General features: G+C 39.8%; 1 protein-coding gene and 1 non-coding gene across 7 annotated transcripts in view; one reads left to right on the top strand and one right to left on the bottom strand.

Annotated features, from left to right (window-relative positions):
- Positions 1-2,731: 2,731 nt before the first annotated feature.
- LOC115069970 lies at positions 2,732-2,838 on the bottom strand. The gene has a single exon (XR_003849197.1). It is a non-coding gene; the product is annotated as a U6 spliceosomal RNA (small nuclear RNA).
- A 1,271-nt stretch (positions 2,839-4,109) lies between these two features.
- The window catches only part of Ubxn2b (UBX domain protein 2B), a 41,949-nt gene continuing 24,202 nt past the window's right edge, over positions 4,110-21,856 (top strand). For 5 of the 6 annotated variants that reach the window (XR_003849196.1, XM_029562377.1, XM_029562379.1 and 2 more), the window contains exons 1-3: positions 4,155-4,283; positions 10,605-10,708; positions 17,217-17,367. Coding sequence is in view for 5 of the 6 variants with exons in the window: in XM_029562377.1 (XP_029418237.1) it covers positions 4,200-4,283; positions 10,605-10,708; positions 17,217-17,367 (339 nt within the window). In the remaining variant the exon portion in view is untranslated. Of the gene's footprint in view, positions 4,284-10,604; positions 10,709-17,216; positions 17,368-21,856 lie in introns of all 6 variants that reach the window. The other variant, XM_029562380.1, reaches the window with a different exon arrangement.

The following is a 21,856-nucleotide window of genomic DNA, read 5'->3' as shown; positions in this document are numbered from 1 at the left end:
AATGAGACAATTATATCAATTGGGGGTTACAGTAGCCTCCCCCCATTAGTGTCTCACTTTCTGTAGTTTAAATTACTCCATCTAAAAACATTAAGGGGAAATTTCCAGAAACAATTCATAGCTGTTAAACTGTACACCCTTCTGTGTAGAATAAAGAAATTTCACACCATCTGGTCTGTCTTGCCACAGACACAAATCATTCCTTTTTCTAGTTCATTCATGCCATACTCCACTCCACTTCCCTACCGGTTAGTCACTGAGCAGCCATCTTGGTTATCAGAGCAGTTGTCATGGTATCACAGTGCTTGTGTTCAAGCTACCCTCATTTTACTTAACAATAATCGAAAGTTTAAGAGTGGGGATGCAGGCAATTTGGACCTGTGGAAGAGAAGCTGTACTGTGTTCCCTTTAAGTAAAGACTTGAAGGTAAAAGCTCTAAAAATGTTAAAAGCAGCTTTTATAAAGAGACATTGATATGACCTTAGAATTAACAATCAAGTATTTTAAAGTGGAAACCAGGCATGTACCTATGATCCTATCTGGGGACCATTTGCATTGTTCCAGCCTAGGAGTTTAAGACCAAGCTGTGCAACATAGTGAGAATTTGTTTCAAAGCTCTGTGAGTCAGGGTTAGATAAGAATGCACTCGGGTTTTATTGTAAAAACAAGACATCAAGACTCAACTTTACAGAGCCAAAGACATACACTATCTTTCCAGACAATAATTCAGGAATAAACCTGGCCTAACTGTGCTGAAGTCCTGAATTGAGGTCTCACTTTTATCCCATCATAAGCTGACTTGGTTCACAGCCTCACAGCCTCCATCTAAAACTTGCTTCAAAATGCTTCTGGTGCCCCACTGACTTCCAACCTCATTGCTGTCTGATTCAGTCAATACATCAAATACTATTGCTGGAATACAGAAAGATTATCATTTCCTGACTAAAATCCTTTGAGTCTTCACAACAGTTTTTAGAAATAAAAACCAAACTTCTTAGCGTTACACTTATGATCCTTCTTGATTATTTTAAGCCTCCTGTCTCTCCTCAGGTCCTCTATTCAAGTCAGACAGACGTTACCATTCTCCAAGGATGCCCTATACCATCTTCCCTTTGAACCTCTGCCCTTCTGATTGATGCCTGTCAGACTTTTTACTGGTACTGGCTGCCTTGTGTGGGGAGCTATCAACTTAGCTGCCTCTCTTGACAATTTGGCTGCTTTGAAGACTAGATGCTTCAAGGAAGATACAAGTCCAGCTGCTAAGAACGCTGCAACTTCTGCTGTTGGCCACAGCTTCTGCTGCAGGAGCCTTTGTTCCAGTCACAGCTGCTTCAGCACCAGAAAAGTTTGCTTTAGCCATGAAAAGTCTCAGTGACATCCAGATGACTGATTTCCAAAAGAAGTTAGGGAAGTGTCAGAATGAAAAGGCAGCAATTTTGTAGGAGAAAAAGGGGGGTTTGATGCTGAGACATAATGCTTTTAAGGCATCCAAAGAGAATAGCAGTTGGAAAGGTAATTAGAAATGTAGGTCTGGAGTAATGGAAAGAACTGGTATTGGAAAAATAGATTGGGAAATTCTAGATACAGTCAACCCACATTATTTGCAAATTGCATAGCTGCAAATTTGCCTACTTAGTAGCAGTCCTTGCTCATCCCTAAGCACGCCTGTGCTTTTGCAGTCATTCACAGACATGCACAGAGTCACTGCATGAGCCTGTTCCAGGTAAGATCAAACAAGGTGATGCTGTGATCTCTTTTTCAGCTCTTACACTGTAAACAAGTATCCTTTTTGCAGTTTATTTAGTGCCACGATTCTCACATTTGCTGCTTTTCTTTTGGGTCTATTTAAGTCACCCAGGAGTGTAGTGCTGAAGTGTTGCCTTCTGTTCCTAAGCCGATGTGCCTTATGGAAAAAGCATGTCCTACAATAAGTTTCCTTAAGGAGTTCTAGTGCTGGTGGCTGTGAGCTCAATGCTAATGAAGCCACAGCATATATTATATAAGATATTTTCACACAGAAACAGATGGAAAACAAGTTTATGTACCTATCAGCTGATTAAAATGTAAACAGAAGCTTCAAAGATGTAACCTTGTATCTCTCTCAACAGCAATAATTCAGTATTCAATAGTTTAAGGTTCTTGGCAGCTTTATGGAATGCAGCTACTGTGAATAATGAGATACTTATGTACATGAAAGCTGTAGACATATATGATGTTGAAGAGTAAATACATGCACAGTGAGAGAGTAAGCATAAGATGAACCTGAGAGAAGACCACTATTTAGAGGGTGGTCAGAAAAAAAAAAATATTAAGGGATGGCCAAAAAGAATGGTCAGGAAGGTAGGAAGAGGTCACAGAGAAGTAACATGATGCAGTCTCGGGAAAGAGCTAGTCATGTGTGTCAGGAGCTACTGAACAGGTTCTCAGGAGACACAGGGATGCTTTAAAAAATGTACACTTTTGAGTACGATGCATCTGCATTTAAAACTTAGTTGGCCTTTCAATAGCTGAGTGGCTTAAGCAAATTCATCTTATTTCTCTGGTCCCCACTTCTATAACACAGAGACAATACCTAATCCAGAAGTTGTTGTAGGATACATACATGCCTTGTGTGATCTGTGAAAATAACCTACCCTAATTATGCTTTATTCTATTAATGTTTTTAAAAAAAAGATAAAATATTTTTTTGTTGTTGGGGTTTTTGTTTTGTTTTATTTTATGTCTTTTTTTTTTAAATATGGAACGCTTCACGAATTTGCGTGTCATCCTTGCGCAGGGGCCATGCTAATCTTCTCTGTATCGTTCCAATTTTAGTATATGTGCTGCCGAAGCGAGCACTATGTCTTTGTTTTTGAGACATGGTCTCCGTGTAGCTCCAGCTGGCCTGGAACTCACTATGTAGGCCAGGCTGGCCTCTATCTCATTGAGATCCACCTGCCTCTCCCTACCCAGTGCCAAGTTAAAGGTGTGCACCGCCATGCCTGACTCAGATAAAAACCTTTGGGGCTGGAAAGATTGCTCAGTGGTTAAGAGCACTGGCTACTCTTGCAAAGGATCCAAGTTTGGTTCCCAGTGCCCACACGGCAGCTAAGAACCATCTGTAATTCCAGTTCCAGGGGACCCAATGCCCTCTTCTGGCCTCTGTGGACAATTACATTCATGGAGGCAAAACTTGTTACACATTTAAAAAAAAAAAAAAAAGTCTTCTTCTCTGAACCTCAAGCTAGGAGACAGTAGGAATGAAACTGAGCTAAAATAGATGAACAGAAGGGTACACAAATTTTACCGAATACAATTTTACATGTACTTAGTGTCTTCATAGGAAAATGAAATGCAGTCATAGAAAAATAGCTAAGGTATGGATTAATTTTAAAAGGTCTGTTACAGATGTCTCTCAGTTTCAATTCCCCTTTCTGGTAAAGCCTGCTGTTTTTTAGTGCTTTGAAGTCCAAATAAACAACACACCAAGGCAGCACTCTGTGGGCTGGTAAAATCCAGCATGGGACACACAGGAGGCACCAACAGAATATTCTTCCTTCACGCACAGATTCCTCACATAACACTTCCTGAAAAGCTTATTTACAAATTTACTTTATTATCTGTTTACGTCTTCTTTTCTCGCTCTAAGTTGTGAGTTTCATGAGGCTCTGGACTATTTCTTTTTGCCTTGGCATACCTGGGGCACGTAAGCATCTGGGAAAAGACAAGGGTTAAATTAATCCCATCTAAGAGAAGATGGTTTAGGAGTCCAGTTTTCATTGGCAAAAAGCTTTAATCATGTTCGTCACCTTCCATTTCAATTCACGCTCTGAGGCTGACACCTTCCAGTCCTTGATAAGAGAAAATGAGAGATTCTACCGTGACGTAAAAGGTGAAGTCGTAACAGTTCAACTGATAAAACATTGCATCGTTGAGCTGAACGAACCTGCAAGTCAATGCGGCCTACAGTCTTGCAGAGTGAACAGCAGGGAGGACAGTAGACCTGCAGACATGGGAAGGGCTAGGGCACAGGGGCCAGAACCCTAGAGCAGGGAGGCTCGGACAGAGTGGAGCAGAGCACAACGCACCCGGCGAGGCGCGGCTCCGCCCCGTCCCGAGGGGTTCACCGTGTGGGTCCGCCCCTTCCCGCTGTTGCTAAGCAACCAACCCCGGAAGTCGCGGAAGGGGAGTCCGCGGCGGGCGCCGCTAGCGGGCGGAAGATGGCGGAGGGCGGCGGCGCGGGGCCGGACGAACAGGAGCGGCGGGCGTCGAGGTCGCGGCCCCCCAGCGCGCGGGACTTACAGGTGCGGAGGCCGGGAGCGTGGCGGCGGGCGGGCGTGGGCACGGGCAGAAGTCCTCGGCCCTCAGAGAAGATGCACCGAACAGCTGTTGGGTTAGAACCGCGTTTGGGGGCCCACTGTGGGATTCCCAGGTGGTGCTGCCCTCGGGAGGAACCTTTTGGAGAAAAGAGTTACTATGGCCGGTCGTGCATCAGCCATCACTTTAAAAAACTGTGTCCTGAGTTCTCCTGGATGCGCTTTCTGGGTTGATGTCTTAAACATAATGGTTCCCTTTTTTTAGTCAAGTAGCTTTTTCGTTTCTAAAGGGGAGTGCTAACGCAATCCATCATACAGCCGTCTTGTAAAAGGTAGTCTAAGAAGCAAAGCTCATAACGGAAATAAAACTTGGAAATGTTGTAAGACACTTGACATTAGTTAGCTAAACACGAATTACTAAATGCTGTTTTATCGAATGAAAACACCTTTTTGCTCCTTTTTAGGTCTTTTCTATATCATGAGATCGTTGATAAAAATCAAATAAACATCTGTAAAGACTTACAATTAAAAACAAATGAGCCTCAATTCACAAACCTTCGCAGAGCAGTTCTTTTTATAGCTGGTCTTCATTCTTTGAACAGATATATTTACCGCCTGTCAGTGTAACTTGCTGCCAAAGCCCTTGGGAGTGCAAAGCTAAATAGGATATCAAATCCATAATGGTGCTGGATCCACCTGACTCGCTGACAAAGCTATTGCTAGTTATTTTCTGTGTCTCAACCCTTTGAATAAATGCAGTCAGATCTCACTGCTGCTTGGAGTTTTCTCAGCCTGCTCTAGAGTCCAGGGAGCTGCCCCCATACAGGAATTCTATTTGGGCGAGGCGAGGGTGGATTCTTTTTAAGTAAACTCTACTAAATCAGCCCAAGAGATCTCCCTTTTAACCGTATTTAACCTTTGGAAGCCACACTTCCAAAGAAATAGTACAGACTACATTAAACACAATTTAAGATGAAGTATCACTAAGTCCCTAAAGTAAGTCATTAAATGAATTTGAAGAATGGAGAGATCAGTGTAAGGTGGGAGAGGAACTTGATAGGTACAGTGCCTGAAATAGATTCAGAGGAAGTAAACAGAATCAAGGAATAGGAAGCTATTAATTTACCTTGTCTTTTCTAGTACAGACCTACAAGTCAGCATGGGGTGTTGGGGAAAATGGATTAGTGGCCAGAATAACTTTGGTTTATTTCCATGTTGGTCCTTAGTCCTGTGAACTTAGGAGAAATGTCTTCTCTGATCCTTGGCCTCTTCTTTGTAAACTGTAGGTGATAGAGGTATAAGCATTAAATAACGTCTGATGAGGGTCTTTGCCTAATTCCTGTATTATCCTGGCTCAGTCCTGGCTCGACAAATGCATTGTGACTTTCAGTAACTAATCTGTTCTAATGTTGTTAAAATTAAAACCACATAGCCTAGTATGCTCACTAATTTAAATCCATTTCTTCTTATGTGACTAGTGAGAACTGCTTAATGACCACTTGATACTTAGCAAATTATTTGTAGACTTAATGCAGTGGCTTAATTAGTGTATAATTAGTAGTTTGAGGTATTCTGGTACATGTTGCTAATTACGAGAATACCTTTGTTTCCACCATAAATTGGAAGATAGGGATTTTTTTTCATTATTAATTTTATGGTAAGCAGGTCAATAGGAATATAACATTTATTAATCTATAACTCTGATCATATACAGAATTTAAATATTGATAATCTTTTCTTTAGAATTTAATTAGAATGTGAAAGACTTGCAAAAATCTTGAAAACAACAAAAATGATGTGTCAAGAAATGACACATGTATCAAAGGCTTAAGTGAATTGGATAATTGTATTCATAGCTAGTTTCTTGGATATTGATGATTATTTTGTTATTATGTGATCTACGCATGCTTATCTGAAGGGTAAACCACTTAGTACAGTTTTTAGTAGATCCTTCTTACTTTCTGACAGCTTGCCTTGAGTCTTGCAGAATGAGGAAAAAAGTATTGTACCATCAACTGTAGTAAGTTTATCTTAGCTGACATGCAGAATAGGGTCTGTCAGCTTCTAAAACAGGAAAAAGTACTTCGGGAACCACCAGAAGAAAGTTGCATAGTTGTCTCCCAAAGGGCTTCACTGTATTGTAGCCTTTACATTTAACAACTGCAGACTTGGAATCCCATTTGGACCTCAAACCAAGAGTAGATAATCATGGCTCCCCTCATCTCCGCAGATTAGGCAGTGTACATTAGGAAGGTTTGGGGTGGGAGTATCAATGATGCGGATAAAACCTCCACAGTATTTACTAGTATTTCTGAGGGATTCTAAGACCACTGTCTTTTGGTGTTCTTCAGTCTTCCTATGCACAGGGTCTACCAGTTGGTTAAAGCATTTAATTGTATGTTTCTATCCCAGTTTTCCTCCAGAATAGTGTCAAAATAAAAAGGTCGCTGATTTCTGTGCTTCCAACCAGGTTAGCATTTAGAGTGGGAAAGAGAGTTTCTGAAGCTGTTTCAGTGGTCGTAGTGTCCAGTCCTGTCATTCCACTGCTGCTCCCCTTGAAAGCAGCTCACTGTGAAGGCATACTAAAGCAGGTGTCAGCCCTTGAGCCAAAGTTTAATTCACTGTATGGAGAGGGGCTTGAGTGTATGCATTTCTTTTAATTTTTTATGTATTTATTTTTATTTTTATGTGTGTGAATGTATTCCCTGCATGTAAGTAAGTACGCCCATGTTGTTCTGTGTCTGCAGAGGTCAGAAGAGGGTGTCGGATCCCCTGGAACTAGAGTTCCAGACAGTGTATTTGTGAGTGAGCTCATGTCAGAAGATAGCACATGGTGCCCATTCAAGTCAAATATCATCTATACCATTAATGTAAATGTAAATTTTTACAGTATTTGTGAGTGACCCCATGTCAGAAGATACACGAGGACAATTCAAATCAAAATCATCTATATCATTAATGTAAATGTAAATTTTTACAGTATTTGTGAGTGACCCCATGTCAGAAGATACCACGAGGACAATTCAAATCAAAATCATCTATATCATTAATGTAAATGTAAATTTTTACTGTGTTTGTGAGTGAGCCCATGCCAGAAGATGCCACATGGTGCCAGTTCAAATCAAATATCATCTATATTATTAATGTAAATGTAAATTTTTACCGTATTTGTGAGTGAGCCCATGTCAGAAGATAGCACACGGGCCAGTTCCATCTAGGCGTCCTTGTTTACCTCCAAGTAAATAATAATGGATTGTTGTCTCAGTGTTTCGGTTCCTCTTTCCATGGAGTCAAATTTGCTTTTTTCATTTATTTTGCAGAAGAGAAATACTGATTGCCAGTTTTTATTCAACTCTTAGAGCAAAAAACAAGGATTAGGAGGTACAGCAAGTGGAGCTGTACAGGGGTGGTAGCCCTTAATCCCAGCACTTGGGCAGAGGCAGGCAGATAGATCTCTGTGACTTCAAGGCCAGCCTGGTCTACATAACCAGTTCCAGGCAAGCCTAGGCTACATAGTGAGATCCTGTCTTTAAAGGGGGGCGGGGTGCATATATCTTTAATCCCAGCACTCGGGACTCAGAGGCAGGTAGACCTCTTTGACTTCAACGCTAGCCTGGTCTACATAGCCAGGTCTAGGCCAGCTGGGGCTACAGGGAGACCCAGGTTGTTATTGTTGTTTTATTTGAGGTTTGATAAAAAGGTATAGCAAGTATAATTTCAAAATTCCATAGCTATGTTAATCTGTCTATATCTGTTTAAGTCCCTGTTAGCAAGGGACTTACTTGCCAGACATAGGAAACCTCCTTTGGAATTGCTGGTCAGGATAGTCCAAGAGACTCCAAAAATAGCACAGGCTATTGCCACAGTCCCCAGAACTTGAAGGCGATACTCTGTTACTGAAGACACAACATAGTTCACATAGGACTTGGAGCAGTTGGGCTGGAACTGACCTGGAAACCTCCTCTCTGAAGACTAGCACTCATGGTATCAGAAGATACTATATAAGCTGCTAAGAGAGAAAAACAATCAGTACTCCTAGCCAGCTGTAAAGCCTACAAACCACAACAAAGACTGGCCCAGCAAACTATTTCTATTGATGCAGTAGTGGCACTTTTATCTTGGAAGTAATAGACAGCTGTCTAATTGGATTAAGGCCTGCTCAGTGGGAAGGAACTCACATGTGGTACTGTAATAGCCAAGTTCACATGGCTGGAGAGCTCATTGACCCTAGAGAAAAACCTGTCACTTTCCTAGACCAACATAATTTCTTATTATAGTCAAAATAGGTATCCTTATATTTACAAACAGGTATATTTACCACTCATCAAAGAAACTTCTTTTTGCAATAGATGGAGACTATTACAAAGTACAGAGAATAACTGAGGTACCCAGCCCTAAGTGACACATCTGCAATGCAACCTCTACACCTAAGACTCAGGGAGCATCGCAGAAGAGGGTGGACTGTAAGAGCCAGAAGAACAAGACACCTGCTGCTAGCTAATACATTCTAGACATGATAGGGAAGCTGCGCCAATGAAGTCTCCACAGTGTGGTAGTCTGACAAGATCTGCATAATGACAACCAGTTGACATACCAAGGAGGATGGGGGAATTTCACAGGGCCTCACCTAAAAGTATGAAGAATTACAGGCTATCAATGGATGCTGAGAGAGGGAGAATCAGTTCTGTCCAGGGGCCAGCTCCCTGAGAGGTTATAGAATCCCAAATGGGCAGCCCTAAACACAGGTACATAAATGGACTCAGTTCATTTTATACACACACACCCATAATTTACAAATATGTGTATGTTACAGTAAAGAAGAGGGCAAGAAGAAATTGAGAGGGGCATGCGAGGAGTTGTTTGGCTACTGAGGGGAATGGAAAGAATGCAAAGAACAGCACTTAGACAGTACTTATGTATTAAATTCTGAAAAATAGGGGCTGGAGAGATGGCTCAGCAGTAAAGAACACTGACTGTTCTTGCAGAAGACCTGGGTTTGATTCCCAGCACCCACATAGTGGCTTCAAACCGTCCTTAACTCCAGTTCCAGGGGAGTCCGACACCCTCTTCTGACCTCCATGGCATTGGACACGGGTGCACATACATGCAGGCAATACACTCATACACATAAAATAAAAATAAATAATATATATATATATAAAAGAGTACAAAGCCATTTAAAATTTGGGTTCTAGGAAAATTAGAAACATGAAAGTTGATGCATTTATAAGGGATAGGATAGAGCGGTATTGAATAAATAAGTTAAAGAAAAAAAAATGAAGGCTTTCATGTTTATGGAGCATATATTGTAAGTGTGTGTTTAAAAGACGAGGCCTTAGAGTGCAGCTCGGGGTAGAGTGCCTGCCCAGCATGGTTGAGGCTGGCCTGGCTTGAGTTCCCACTCTGGAAAAAGAAGGAGAGAAATAGGAAAGCTGACTTCCTGGCATTGCCCCAGTTCTTTATTCCTCTTTTCGTTTTGAGGAAAGAACCCACAAAGGTAGTCATCTCTCTCTTATACTATATTATTTGCAGTGGGAAGGTGGGTGTTTAGTTTTGTTTGGTTTTGAAGGTGAGACAGAGTGGAAAGATTCTAAGTATGCCAATTGAATAGCCCCTAGTGGTGTTAAGGAAAAAATTTGAATTATTATCTAAAGATGTTGAAAGGGAGGGAAAAAACCAATTCTGTAGTGATTGGTTTACTATTTTAAATTCTATTTCAAGGACAAATACAGTTTTACTTTATTTTTAAGATATCTAGCCATAATATATGTATAGTATATAATTTGACAATATTGCCTTCTAAAAACCATATTTATTGTCTTGTTTTTCAGAAGTTCTTTTTGCTAAAAATGAAATCTGTATCTGATAGACTTAAATGGTACATTTGAAATTCTTCTATTTCCTTGGGTTTGAAAATAGCTCAGTGAAATTATATTGGAGATCTGTTGAGAGAAACTTAGCAGTAGTTGGTTCACCGTCTCCAAAAAGTCTTAAAAAGCTGCACGACTGTTATGCAGATCCAAATTTAAAACTGATTTGTTGCCAAATACAGTTTTTGAAACTGTTGAATAGTTCATTAAAAATAATTATTGTAATTTAAATTTTCTCTAGCATAAGGCAATTTGATTAATTTTATACTGTAAGATATATAATAAATTTATTTTGGAAAGACACTATCTTTCAAGGCAAAAGCCTTCATTTTTTTCATGAGAAATCTTTACTACTCAATTTCAAGCTAACATCCTATTCATAAGTCTTGGGCTCATTTCTAGTGTTAATACTGTCTAACAAGTGCGTTGTTATGTATAGTTGGCCTTGGCAGAATTATACGAAGATGAAGTGAAATGCAAGACTTCCAAGTCCGGTAGACCTAAAGCTACAGTCTTTAAGAGCCCACGAACACCACCTCAGAGGTAAGTGTGCTTTCCAAACACTAGCCTTTTTTAGTTCACTAAGTCCAAACTCTTTTAAAACCCTTGGGGATTTTTTAAAGTTTCCTAAAATAAATATCTAGGTACTATCCTAAGTTGTTTGTAGTCAGCTAAAAGAAAAGTACAGAGCATTACCTTCAGTACCTGATATTGTTGTGGGCACATATAAAATTCCATCTTAATGCTATGTTTGCTTGGACACAATGGCTCTCATTCTCAAAAGATATCATTTTACCAAAAGTCGAAAAATTCACTGGAACACTGGAAATTATTTTTTTGTCACTACCCTTTTATTTTGGTAGGGGAGACAAAAATGATGTATCTTTTGTACTTGAATGAAAATGAAAATCCTTATAACTCTTTCCTCACCTTTCTCTTTTATAAATTTTAAAACCCATAGAAGATCTAAAGGTTAGTAAAAGGAGTATGTGCTGTGACTGTCTCACCTGTGTCACTGGTTGTCAACGTGTCAGAGCTGCAGGTCACTCATGCTCACTTTCTTTTTAACTTCAGTCTCTGAAAGCAGATTGTAGCCATCCTGACACTCGCCTCTAAGTGCTTCAGTGTGTACCTCAAAGAAAAGTATGAGCTTTGTATAGTCTGGACAACATGGTATAGCTTAAAAATTAACGTACAGGCTGTCGGCAGGTATTCCTTGTAACCTTCTTTGGAGATTTCAGGCCCTGACCAGGGACCATTTATTGCATTTGGTCATTTCTGTGTTGGATTTTTGAATGCAACGCATTCTTTCCACATTTTTGCCTGTTTTTAGCTCACCCACATAATTTGAAATTTATTACATTCACTTTTTAGAGTCTGCACCAGATGTCTCATAAAGTGTCCCACATTCTAGATCACTTTTTCTTCATGGTTAGATTCTTGTTAAACATTTTTGTTGAGTGTGCTAGATGAGTGATATTATCTGCTTTTTATTACATCACATCAGGAGCCATATAATTTCAAGTTTTTCCACTATTGATGATATGCTCACTTGATTAAGGTGCTGACCACATCACTCCATTGTAAGGTACAGTTTTTCTTTGTAACAGCAGGTTGGTATCTTGGCATGGTTTGAATATCCTATCCTTTGATTTCATTCTTATTTGTTACACATATGCGTACATGTATATATATGGAATAAATTTTAACTGCCTCCTTAAAGTATACATTCCCCAAAGTTTTTAAAGAATTTAATTTGTATTTGTATACCTAAGTTTTACTCATTCAGTATTTCAGTTTGGCCTTTGGCTCCAGGTTGAGCATATGAAGAATGACTTAATTTTGCTTGGTGTAGTAAATCAATATATTTGAGTTCTTAAAAAGGGTCGGTATTGTCTTTGTTACTCATACATTAATTCTGTGATCACAAGTTCAGGGTCATCCTGGGCTACCAAGCAAATTCAAGCCAGCCTGAGCTGTCTCATAAAACTATGGTCTATGGATATGGCTTAGTGGTAAAATGCCTATGTGTGCCAGACCCTGGGTTTGATCCCTAATACTGGAAAAAAAAAAAAAAAAAGCATATTTCATTGAATAAGTTTACAAATACAATCTAAAAATTTTTTTGTTAGAAATTTTAATTTGGTTTACTTTTTTTGATTGTTTGTTTGGGGGTATGATAAATTGAACCTAGCACCTCACACACATTAAGCATACCCTTTACCACTGAACTACACCCCCTACCAGTAATGTACTTATTAAGAGATTTGTACCTTCAAATTTGATCTTTAGAATTACTTAATATTCAAAAGGATGAGCTTCCTTAAATTCTGAGACTTAAGATTTAGTGACTTAAAATAGAATGTGTAGCATCAATTGGCAGTCTATTTTTCTTTGTGTTCTCTTCTAGTACGTGGTGTAGCCACATTCCTATTCGTGCTCTCACATTCATCATGAGCCTTTACCCTGTTCATCGTGTCTCTACTTACTGACTATAAAAGCAGCTGCTTAGCTTCATGTCTCCTCATTGGGCAGTATTGGAAATCAAAACAGCTATATTCTCCTTTTCCTTTTATTGTTCTTCTGCCATGCAGGGTCTCATTATGTAGCCCAGGCAGACCTGGAACTCAAGCACGCAATCCTCCTGCCTTGGCCTCCAAAGTATTGAGGTTACAGTAGTGTGCTAGCACCAGCACATCTAGGATTATCTTTTATAAGCCAGCATGTTTTCATAATTCAAAATACTACACATAATATGGTCTGTGCCTTTAGTTTACAAGAGGAGGTATATAAGCTGTACAAATCGCTCAGTATAAAAAAAACCCTGCTTTAACAAATTCATCCACAGAAAGAGGCTGTATATATATATCACAAGCAAAATTTAAGAACATGTTTTAAGGATCATTATATAATAGTGTTGTTTTGAGAATTAATTGAGATAGTGCATATAAGATGCCTAGAACAAGGTTGAACCTCAAACGAGTATTAAAATCTAAGCATCAAAGATAAGGGACAAAGTTCCACATGCAAAGAGGCATACAAGAAAATATGATGGGTGAAGAGATGATTCAGTGGTTAAGAGACTGGCTGCCCTTCAGAGGACCCAGGTTTGGTTCCCAACACCCCCGTGGCAGCTAACAACCATTGGCAGGCAAGGTCAGAAAAGGAAGCAGCAGAACATTAAAAGATTAATGGTAAATAAAATTGAATTTTTTTTAAAGACGTTAGTTAGGTAAGTGGAGGTGCAGCCAAGTAGGGCTTCATGGGTATGTCAGCTGTGTGTCAGGACCCCATACTTGTTTTGTATATTTTGGGTGTGGGGACTGACATGTTCATTTTGCAGTGGCCCCCATGTTCCATTGCTTGTCTTGATTGTGCACACCTGAAAAAAGCAAGGAACTGTGTTTCTCTCACTTAGATGTCACTGAAAAGCTAGCATGCTTTAAAGTGTGTTCAGTGATCAAAGCTATAGTGCCCAAACCAAAGACAGATCATCTCACTTTGCTCGCTCGTTTGCTCTGTGTGTGTTTCTGTGTTTCTCTTTCTCATTTAGCCTCCCTTAATCTTAAGTTTTCCCACATGTAAAATGGAGATAATATGTAGAAGAATGTAATGAACACAATTTACTCCTTGATAAATGTTAGCAGTTAATTCTCTTAGGAAAATAGCTGGGCGTGGTGGCCCACGCCTTTAATCCCAGCACTTGGGAGGCAGAGGCAGGGGGATCTTTGTGTTCAAGGCCAAAAGATTTATCGTCCTCTTTTTTTTTTTTTTTTTTTTTTTTAAAAAAAAAAAAAAAAAAAAAAAAAAAAAAAAAAAAAAAAACCCAGCTGTATCTTGTTAGAAAAACTAAGAAAACACAAAATTGAACATGGTCGAAGAGTAAAGAGGCAGATCAAGAAGAGAACAGTTGGTGAAACAAAGGAACAAGACAATGACTTTTGAGATCCAAGTAGACATTGGGATGAAGGGGAGTGGATGAAATTGCCCTAGGTGCTTTAAAAGTGTTGATTATAGAAACTTGATGTCAGGGAACATGAGGTGTGAGTAGGAGACAGGTTCTTGATCTGTGATGAAGGAAAATCGCCACTGGGAGGGATCAGTGTGACCATGGTTGGCTTTGGAGGTAATGAGCTTCAATATTATTCAGAATGTTGAATTATTCTGCAGGTGCAGAATTATTCAGTAGGTGCATTTATTTATTTATTTATTCATTTATTTATTTAATTTATTTTTGTCTTTTTGCAACAGGGTCTCCTGGTAGCCCCAGCTGTCCTGGAACTCACTATGTAGATCAGGCTGGCCATGAACTCACAGAGATCTGCCTGCCTCTGCCTCCCAAGTGCTGGGACTACAGGCATGCACCACCACGCCCGGCCTGCTTTTATTTATTTTTAAAGGTATTTACAAACTTTTAAATGTCAGTAAAAGAGAAAAACGAGCCAGGCATAATGGCACACGCCTGTAATCCCAGCACTTGGGAGGTAAATGCAGGAGGACCAGGAATTCAGGGTCAGCCTCAGCCACATGATAGGTTCAAGGTCAGCCTTGTATACCTGAGACCATGTTTCACCTCCCCTTCCCCTAACCAAACAATCAAAAGGAAGCCAAAGTGCTAGGCAGGATGGTGTACATTTATAATACCAGCACTTGAATAGCTTAGGCAGGAGGAGCGTAAGTTTGAGGTGTGCCTGGGCTGCATGGTGAAGAGAGAAAGGAAGAGAAGATGCTTTTAAAGAAGGGCTCGATCATACATCTGAGTCATGCCAGCAGGAGTTGCTATGGGACTGAACAGATATTTTGTTGATCAAATGAGTTTTAAATAAGAGGACAACAGAAGACAAGGATATAGGCATCTTAATTATGAGAAAGGAGAAAGTAAATAAAAGCATGGTTAGAACCCATTGGGCAGAGGGGCAGGCAGTTTTCTATCATGAAAGTCAGGAAAAGGCAGACCTCAAATATAAGGTGAGAAAAAGAGAGAAGTTGGGAAATATTGTAACTGTCCTGGTTAGTAAATATTCTTGCTGCCCTGCCTCTCCAAAGAACAGTTAAAATTTGAAGAGTAGGGTACTTACTGATCAGAAGACTCACATCAAGGCTGTGGTAGTGAAAGAGAGTGAGGATCGGCAGACCAGCCAGTGAAGTAAGACCTAGAATTCAGTCTTCGATCCTCCTAGATGGCTTTTGACCTATGACAAAGACGACAGCAAGGAGAGAATCATGCTCAACAGTCCTAAGACAAGTAGGCATTTACACAGGGAAAATTAGTCTTGACCTCCCCCTCATACCATGTGCAGACATCAGTTCCAGATGGATTGTGGATCTGAATATAAAATTCAGTCAGTGAAGCTGCTTTAAGAAAACACAGTGTCTGTCTGAACTTAAAGGAGGCCAAGATTCCTTAAATGTAATAAAAATCGTTAACTATAACTGCTGGTAAATCTTTTCCTCTGGCCAATTTTTGAGATGGGTCTTTCTCACCAAGCAGACATAAAGAGGAAGGATCATTCACTTCACCAGTTTGTAGACCTGGAGCAGGGAGGGCAGGAACTATTAACAGGAGTGCATGTAGTCAAGGAGACTTGGCTCTGCTTTTCTGGTGTCACGTCTACCCGAGACTGTGCTGTCCAGTCCTCTCACCAGCACTAGTGCTTATCTCAGCCAGGCAGGCCGTTGTCTCCCCTACTTGCTGCACTAGGAGGAAGGCTTCTGGGGCCCCAGTGTACTTCTCCGGGGCACTGGCAGGATGGCGGCCACAGGGAGTTGAGAGTGTCAGTTCTTCCCCTATCTTCTTCATTTTCATGCCAATTTAAGAGAAGATAGTGATGGTGAGCTCTGCTTCTAGGCCCAGGGCTGGCATGTTTCCCCTGTTGCTTTGTTCTGTGAGTTACTTTTGCGTGAATGTGGAACTGGAATATGCAAGGTATGGGAAGCTACAGGTGAACTTTTGTCAGTTCACATTGGATTTATATCCTGAGCTGAAAAAGGAATCTTGAAAGATAAGAATTTTAATGTTAGGTGAAATCACTACGTACAGAATATACAAAGTTTTTGACACTGGCATTTTTAATGCCCTAGATCTTTTTTTATTCTAAAAATATCTGAGGAATATTTGAGGAATAAATCTTCATTGTGTAGCCATGTGGGAATTAAATGTTAGTGCTGACTGAGGCTGGAGATCTCTTTGCTGACCAGTCTCCACTAAGTGTGGGTTCTTTGGATGAGGGGTGGGACACTACAGCTTCCCATTATCGACAGTTCTTCCCCACCACATCAGAATAGCCCAATTTGTGAAAATGGGAATTCCATGTGCAGTTACTCAGGGTTGAGGGAGAAAGCAAGGACCCCAGTTACCATGTTGGTTGAAGAACTTGCTGTCAGAATGTCAACAGACTCAGAAAGGACGCAACTATCCCCTGTTTCATCCTTTCCTTAATAACATGTTTTATCATGTTATCAGTATCATAACATGTTTATTTCAGATGCAGCAGCAGTGTTAAAATTGGCAATCTTATTTCATAACTGCACCAAGTAAACTTAGCCATTTAAGTATTTTTAAAGTCATTCCCTTCAAAAACTGAGGGAATTTTTCTTTTCCACCACCACACATCATGGTTCCCCAATAGTCCTCTTTTTAGAGGACCTTCAATTCATGAGTTAACTGCTTTAGAGCTACTTAGGAACTCCTTCCTCCAAATGGAAATTAATCTTGATAGATCATATATTGCAAAGATTTCTCTATGGATTTTTTTCTTACACCTTAAATGCATATATAACATAAAGAAAAAGTTTAACCTATTTACCCCATGTAAAAAACCATCTGTCCTGAAAAATGTGATGGTGTAGCCTGATATCTTCCAGTTAATAGAATTACTGTTTTACCTTAAAGATTATTTTTATCTAATAACATTTAAAAAATTAAATGTTTTCAAAGAACTCAAAAGTACCTCTTTTTAAAGAAAGTTATTTTGTAGGACTGTGTAGTGTCTTACTCTAAAGCAGTTTATATTTGTTCTAAGTTTTTATTTATGATCTGTAATGTTTAAAGGTTTTATTCAGGTGAACATGAATATAGTGGATTACATATAGTTCAGCCTCCAACTGGGAAAATTGTAAATGAACTTTTCAAAGAGGCAAAAGAACACGGGGCCGTCCCTCTGAATGAAGCCGCAAGATCTTCCAGTGATGACAAAGCTAAGGTCAGTGCTCTTTTAAAACTATACTTATCTGGGCCACTAGGATGGCTGAGCAGGTAAAGACTTAACTGCCACCAAGCCTGATTCCCTGAGATTGGTCCCCGGGATCCACATGGTAGAAGACAAGAACCAACTCCTTCAAGTTATTTTCTTACTCCACATATGCCTAGACACACATGCGCGCGCACGCACACACACACACACACACACACACACACACACACACACACATACACAGAGACAAATTATAAAAAATTTTAAAGAAACTTATTTCCATATTTGGACTGTCGGTTTTTTATATTATCTATAAATATTATTTTCCTAAATATCACTTACAAATATTAGTTCTCTATATTATTTGTTTCATTTTTGTAGGTCTATTAATTTAAGTTGAGGTGGTTTTTTACATTTCTGAGTAATTTTATTTACTTTTAAACTTTGAGATAATTACAGATTCACGGGAACTTACAACAAGATACAGAGGTCTGTACCTTCCACCCAGTTTCTCCTGATGATTCCATTTTAAATGATTATAAGATCAAAGTCAGGAATTTGACATTGGTACAAAGTATATTTGTAGTCCTATATGGCCAAGTTTATCAAGATGCTATTGCACAGTTGCAAAGCTCTCCTTCATGGTATAGCTTCTAGTCACCTAGACCCCACGTGGCTATCACTAACCTGTTTTCCATCTTTATATTGTAGTGTTTCTTCCTCAACATAATGCCCTTCAGATCCATCAGTTATTGCTTGCATCAATCTTTGGCCCCTTTATATTCCCACTAGCATCCCATGGTGTGGAGTCCCATGGTGTGGGGTCCCGTGGTGTGCTTAACCGTTTATTGAGGCACATTTTCCTTGTTTCCAGCTTTTTGCTATTACAAAGAGTAGCTGTGACTGGTCATTTACAGGTTTTTATACAAATAGAAGTTTTCATTTCTTTGAAATAAATACCCAGGAAAACAGATGCTCAGTAATATGGCAGTATATATTTAGTTCTTTAGAAACTCTTCCAAAATGGTTATGCAACTTTATATTCATAAGTATATGAAAGGTCAAGTTTTTTCTGCATCTTTGTCAGCATTTGGTATTGTCATTGTTAATGTTTTTAGCCATTTTGGTAGATGTGTTATGAAAACTCGGTGTGGTTTTCATTTACATTTTCTCAGTGTAGTTAATTTGCATTTTCCTAATGACTGGTGATGTTGAACATTTTCATAAGCTGGTTTTCTGTTATCTTTATTTTCCTTTTCATGAAAGCCTCTGCTGCCCTAATCTGTTTGGCTTCTGCCAAAATTGAGTTCTTTCTTTGAATGCATGTGGATCCTTTGTCTAATAAATGTTTCTCAAATATTTTCTCTGACTGTAGTTTGAACTTATTTTCATCTTCTTAGGATATTCTGTGAAGTATAAGTTTTAAATTTTGACAAAGCCAGCTTACCTTTCTTTTTTTTAATGGCTCATGCTTTTTTGTCTTGTTTAATAATTTCTCACCTAACTATAGGTCCCAAAGTTTTTTTCTTATGTCATTTAGAAGATTTTTGTAGTTTTACATTTAAACCCATGGCTAATTTTGTGGAATGACTAGATTCATACCAAGGGTCGTTTTTATCTATGTTTACTGTGTCATTTGTTGGAAGCTCTCCTTCTGCCGTTGCTTTTCTACCGTTCTAAGTTTCTGGAAATATTTTATACAGCTTCTGTAACTGTGTCAGCTGGCACAGTATGGGTGCACTGAAAGACATGTCAGGTGTGTTTTTATGCATATAGTCTTACAATCTGCCTTTCTCAATTTATAATTCTCCCATCAAAATCTTTTGGGGAGGAACTAGAGAGATGGCTCAGTAGGTAAGAGCACTGGCTGCTCTTGTAGACGTGACTCCAGTTCCAGGGGTCCTGATGCCCTCTTGCATGCACAAGTGCACTTATATACATGCGGGCAGGCAAAACACTCATACCTGTAAAAATAATAAATTTTCTGGGTGTGGTGGAGCATGCCTGTAGTCCCAGCACTCGGGAGGCAGAGGCAGGTGGATCTCTGTGAGTTCAAGGTCTGCCTGGTCTACACAGTGAGTTTCAGGCCAGCTGAGCCGGGCATGGTGGTGCATGCCTGTAGTCCCAGCACTTGGGAGGCAGAGGCAGGCAGATCTCTGTGAGTTCAAGGCCTGTGTGGTCTACATAGTGAGTTCTAGGCTAGCTGGGGCTACAGGGAGACCCTGTCTCAAAAAGACCAAAAAATAATAATAGTAATAATAATAATAATAAATTTAAATTTTTAAAATGCAAAAATCATTTGGGGAGATTTTTTTTTTAAACAACTACTTGGCCTAAGGAATTATGGCTCTGGAAGTTTGTGAAGTACCTGGACATGTGTCCTGATGAAACCTTTCTGATAATTTTGTCATTTACTGGTAAGAATCACTGTTCTCCATAGAACTTAAATTTTAGTATTCATTATTTGTCAGCAGCTACAAAACCTCTTTCTGTTAAGCCTTAAGGTAATTTTAATTCTGCTTAAGTAAACACATGTAATTCTCCAGTTCATTAAGGAAAGTACGGAACTGATAATTTCGTGTGTAGAAAGAAGCAAGGTGGAAATTAAAAGTTCATTCATGGTGCAAATGATAATTTTAAAAGAATGGCAGTTTCTGCCAGGCATGGAGGCAGGTGGATCTTTGTAAGATTGAGGCCAGCTTTCAGGCATTTTGATAGCTGTTGGAGTATCTAGAATCAGTGTCAGTTCCCTCTCAAAGGCTTCTAGATAGGGGAAGAAAACAAATTTGGCCATCATTTTAGAACAATAGCGAGTTGTCTCCCTTAGCTACAGGTGGGCACTACAGTATTGCAAACCAAGATTTGAAGTCTTATATCTGAGCAGCACTTTGTGAAGTGGGAAGTGTAATCCCTTGAACTCTTAAAGAAATACACTGATTACTTTACTCTTTGGTTATACTTTCCTTTTGAGTGTTTAAGACCATACAGTTGGCCCAAATAAACCTTTTATATTTATACTTAAGGTCATTTGAGGATCTGTTCCTCAGGGGTCACGTGGGCTTAGTTGGAGCCCCTGGCTCCTTTCTTTTACCAGTTCCATCTGTGTGTCAAAGGTCCTGCTCGACTGTGTTTAGCTTCACTTGGAAACATGGAGGAAATGTTTCCTCTGTGTTGACCCTCCTCTTTGTAGACTGGACACTGGTTCAAGTCCATCTGGTAGGATCTCCATGGCCTCCCTGTACAGGAGGACAGGTGACTTACCACAGTTACAGGACATTTTGAGAGATGCTCCATAGTCCCCTGGAACTTAGCCGACCTTGGAGGGCAAAGAGCAAAAACTTTCCTTTAAGTCCCTCTGACCAGATTAGTATAGGCCTCAAAGTATGGCTGTTAAACATCCAAGAAGGTTAGTTCCACCAGTCTGGTACTTTTAATTACCATGTGCTATGTAGATAAAACTTGGGCAAAAACAAACAAACAAACAAAAACACACAGTAAAGAGCCAGCTCTGTTGCAACACATCTAATCCTATCATTTGGAAAGTGAAAGATCAGGAGTTCTGTGACATCAAGTCATGTCATGGTCTCCTTCAAGACAGAGTTCCAAAGACAGCAGAAAAGTTTTATGGTCCAAGCCCTGGAAAGGATTTGGTTCTAAGGGGTCCTGCTTTCCTAGAATTACTCCAGGATTCACGTGCCAGCGTGGTGACCTCACATACCATAATGGGACTGACAGCAAGTCCCTTTAGTGGAGAGATTTGAGGATGAGAACTTCATCCTATAGCACAGTGGGCCTGGCATTGTGTCCATAGCAAACACACAAATGCTTCCCAGCTTTTCATCTGCACTATGAGAACTGTTTGAAGGACAGTGCGTGGCCTCTGGGAAGGTGAAGGAAGGCAGGAGCACCGTGGGAGTCATGGAGCACTTTGGGTCCAGGAATGACAAGACCAGCAGCAAGATGAGCCCTGTGACTGTGGACAGCACTGATGCACTGATTCAGTGTCACCACCAGACCCTTCCTCCATGCTCAGCAGAGCACCCCACCCCATCTGCTGGAGTACCCCATGATCTGTTCCCACTGCAGGTCTTTGGGTTCCGTATTTGCATCATTCTCCTCCACATCAAGCTGGATGGCAGGGCTAAGTTTATGATTTTGAATAAAAACTAAGTAAGGAAAAAAGAAACAACAAAAGATTGAGGCCAACTGGGGCTACAGGGAGACCCTGTCTCAAAATAACAAAAAAACATTAAAAAAAGGAATGGCAATTTCTCTTCAAATTATCCTACCTGAAGACCATGTGGTTAGTATAGCAAAATCAAGTGTATGATCATAGCTCACTTACTCTAGTTAGAGGAAAGCAGCTTAAAAATATAGAGAACTTACTTTTTACATTTGTGTGTGTGTGTGTGTGTGTTCATGCACACATGTATGTCATGAAGCTCACATGTAGAAGTCAGAGGACAACTTGCAGGAATCAGTTCCTTCCTTCCACCTG

Source organism: Nannospalax galili, unplaced genomic scaffold, assembly GCF_000622305.1.
Source record: "Nannospalax galili isolate Female #2095 unplaced genomic scaffold, S.galili_v1.0 scaffold1095, whole genome shotgun sequence".
In the NCBI taxonomy this organism is placed as follows: Eukaryota; Metazoa; Chordata; class Mammalia; order Rodentia; family Spalacidae; genus Nannospalax; species Nannospalax galili.
This window is presented reverse-complemented; position numbering and strand designations above follow the sequence as displayed.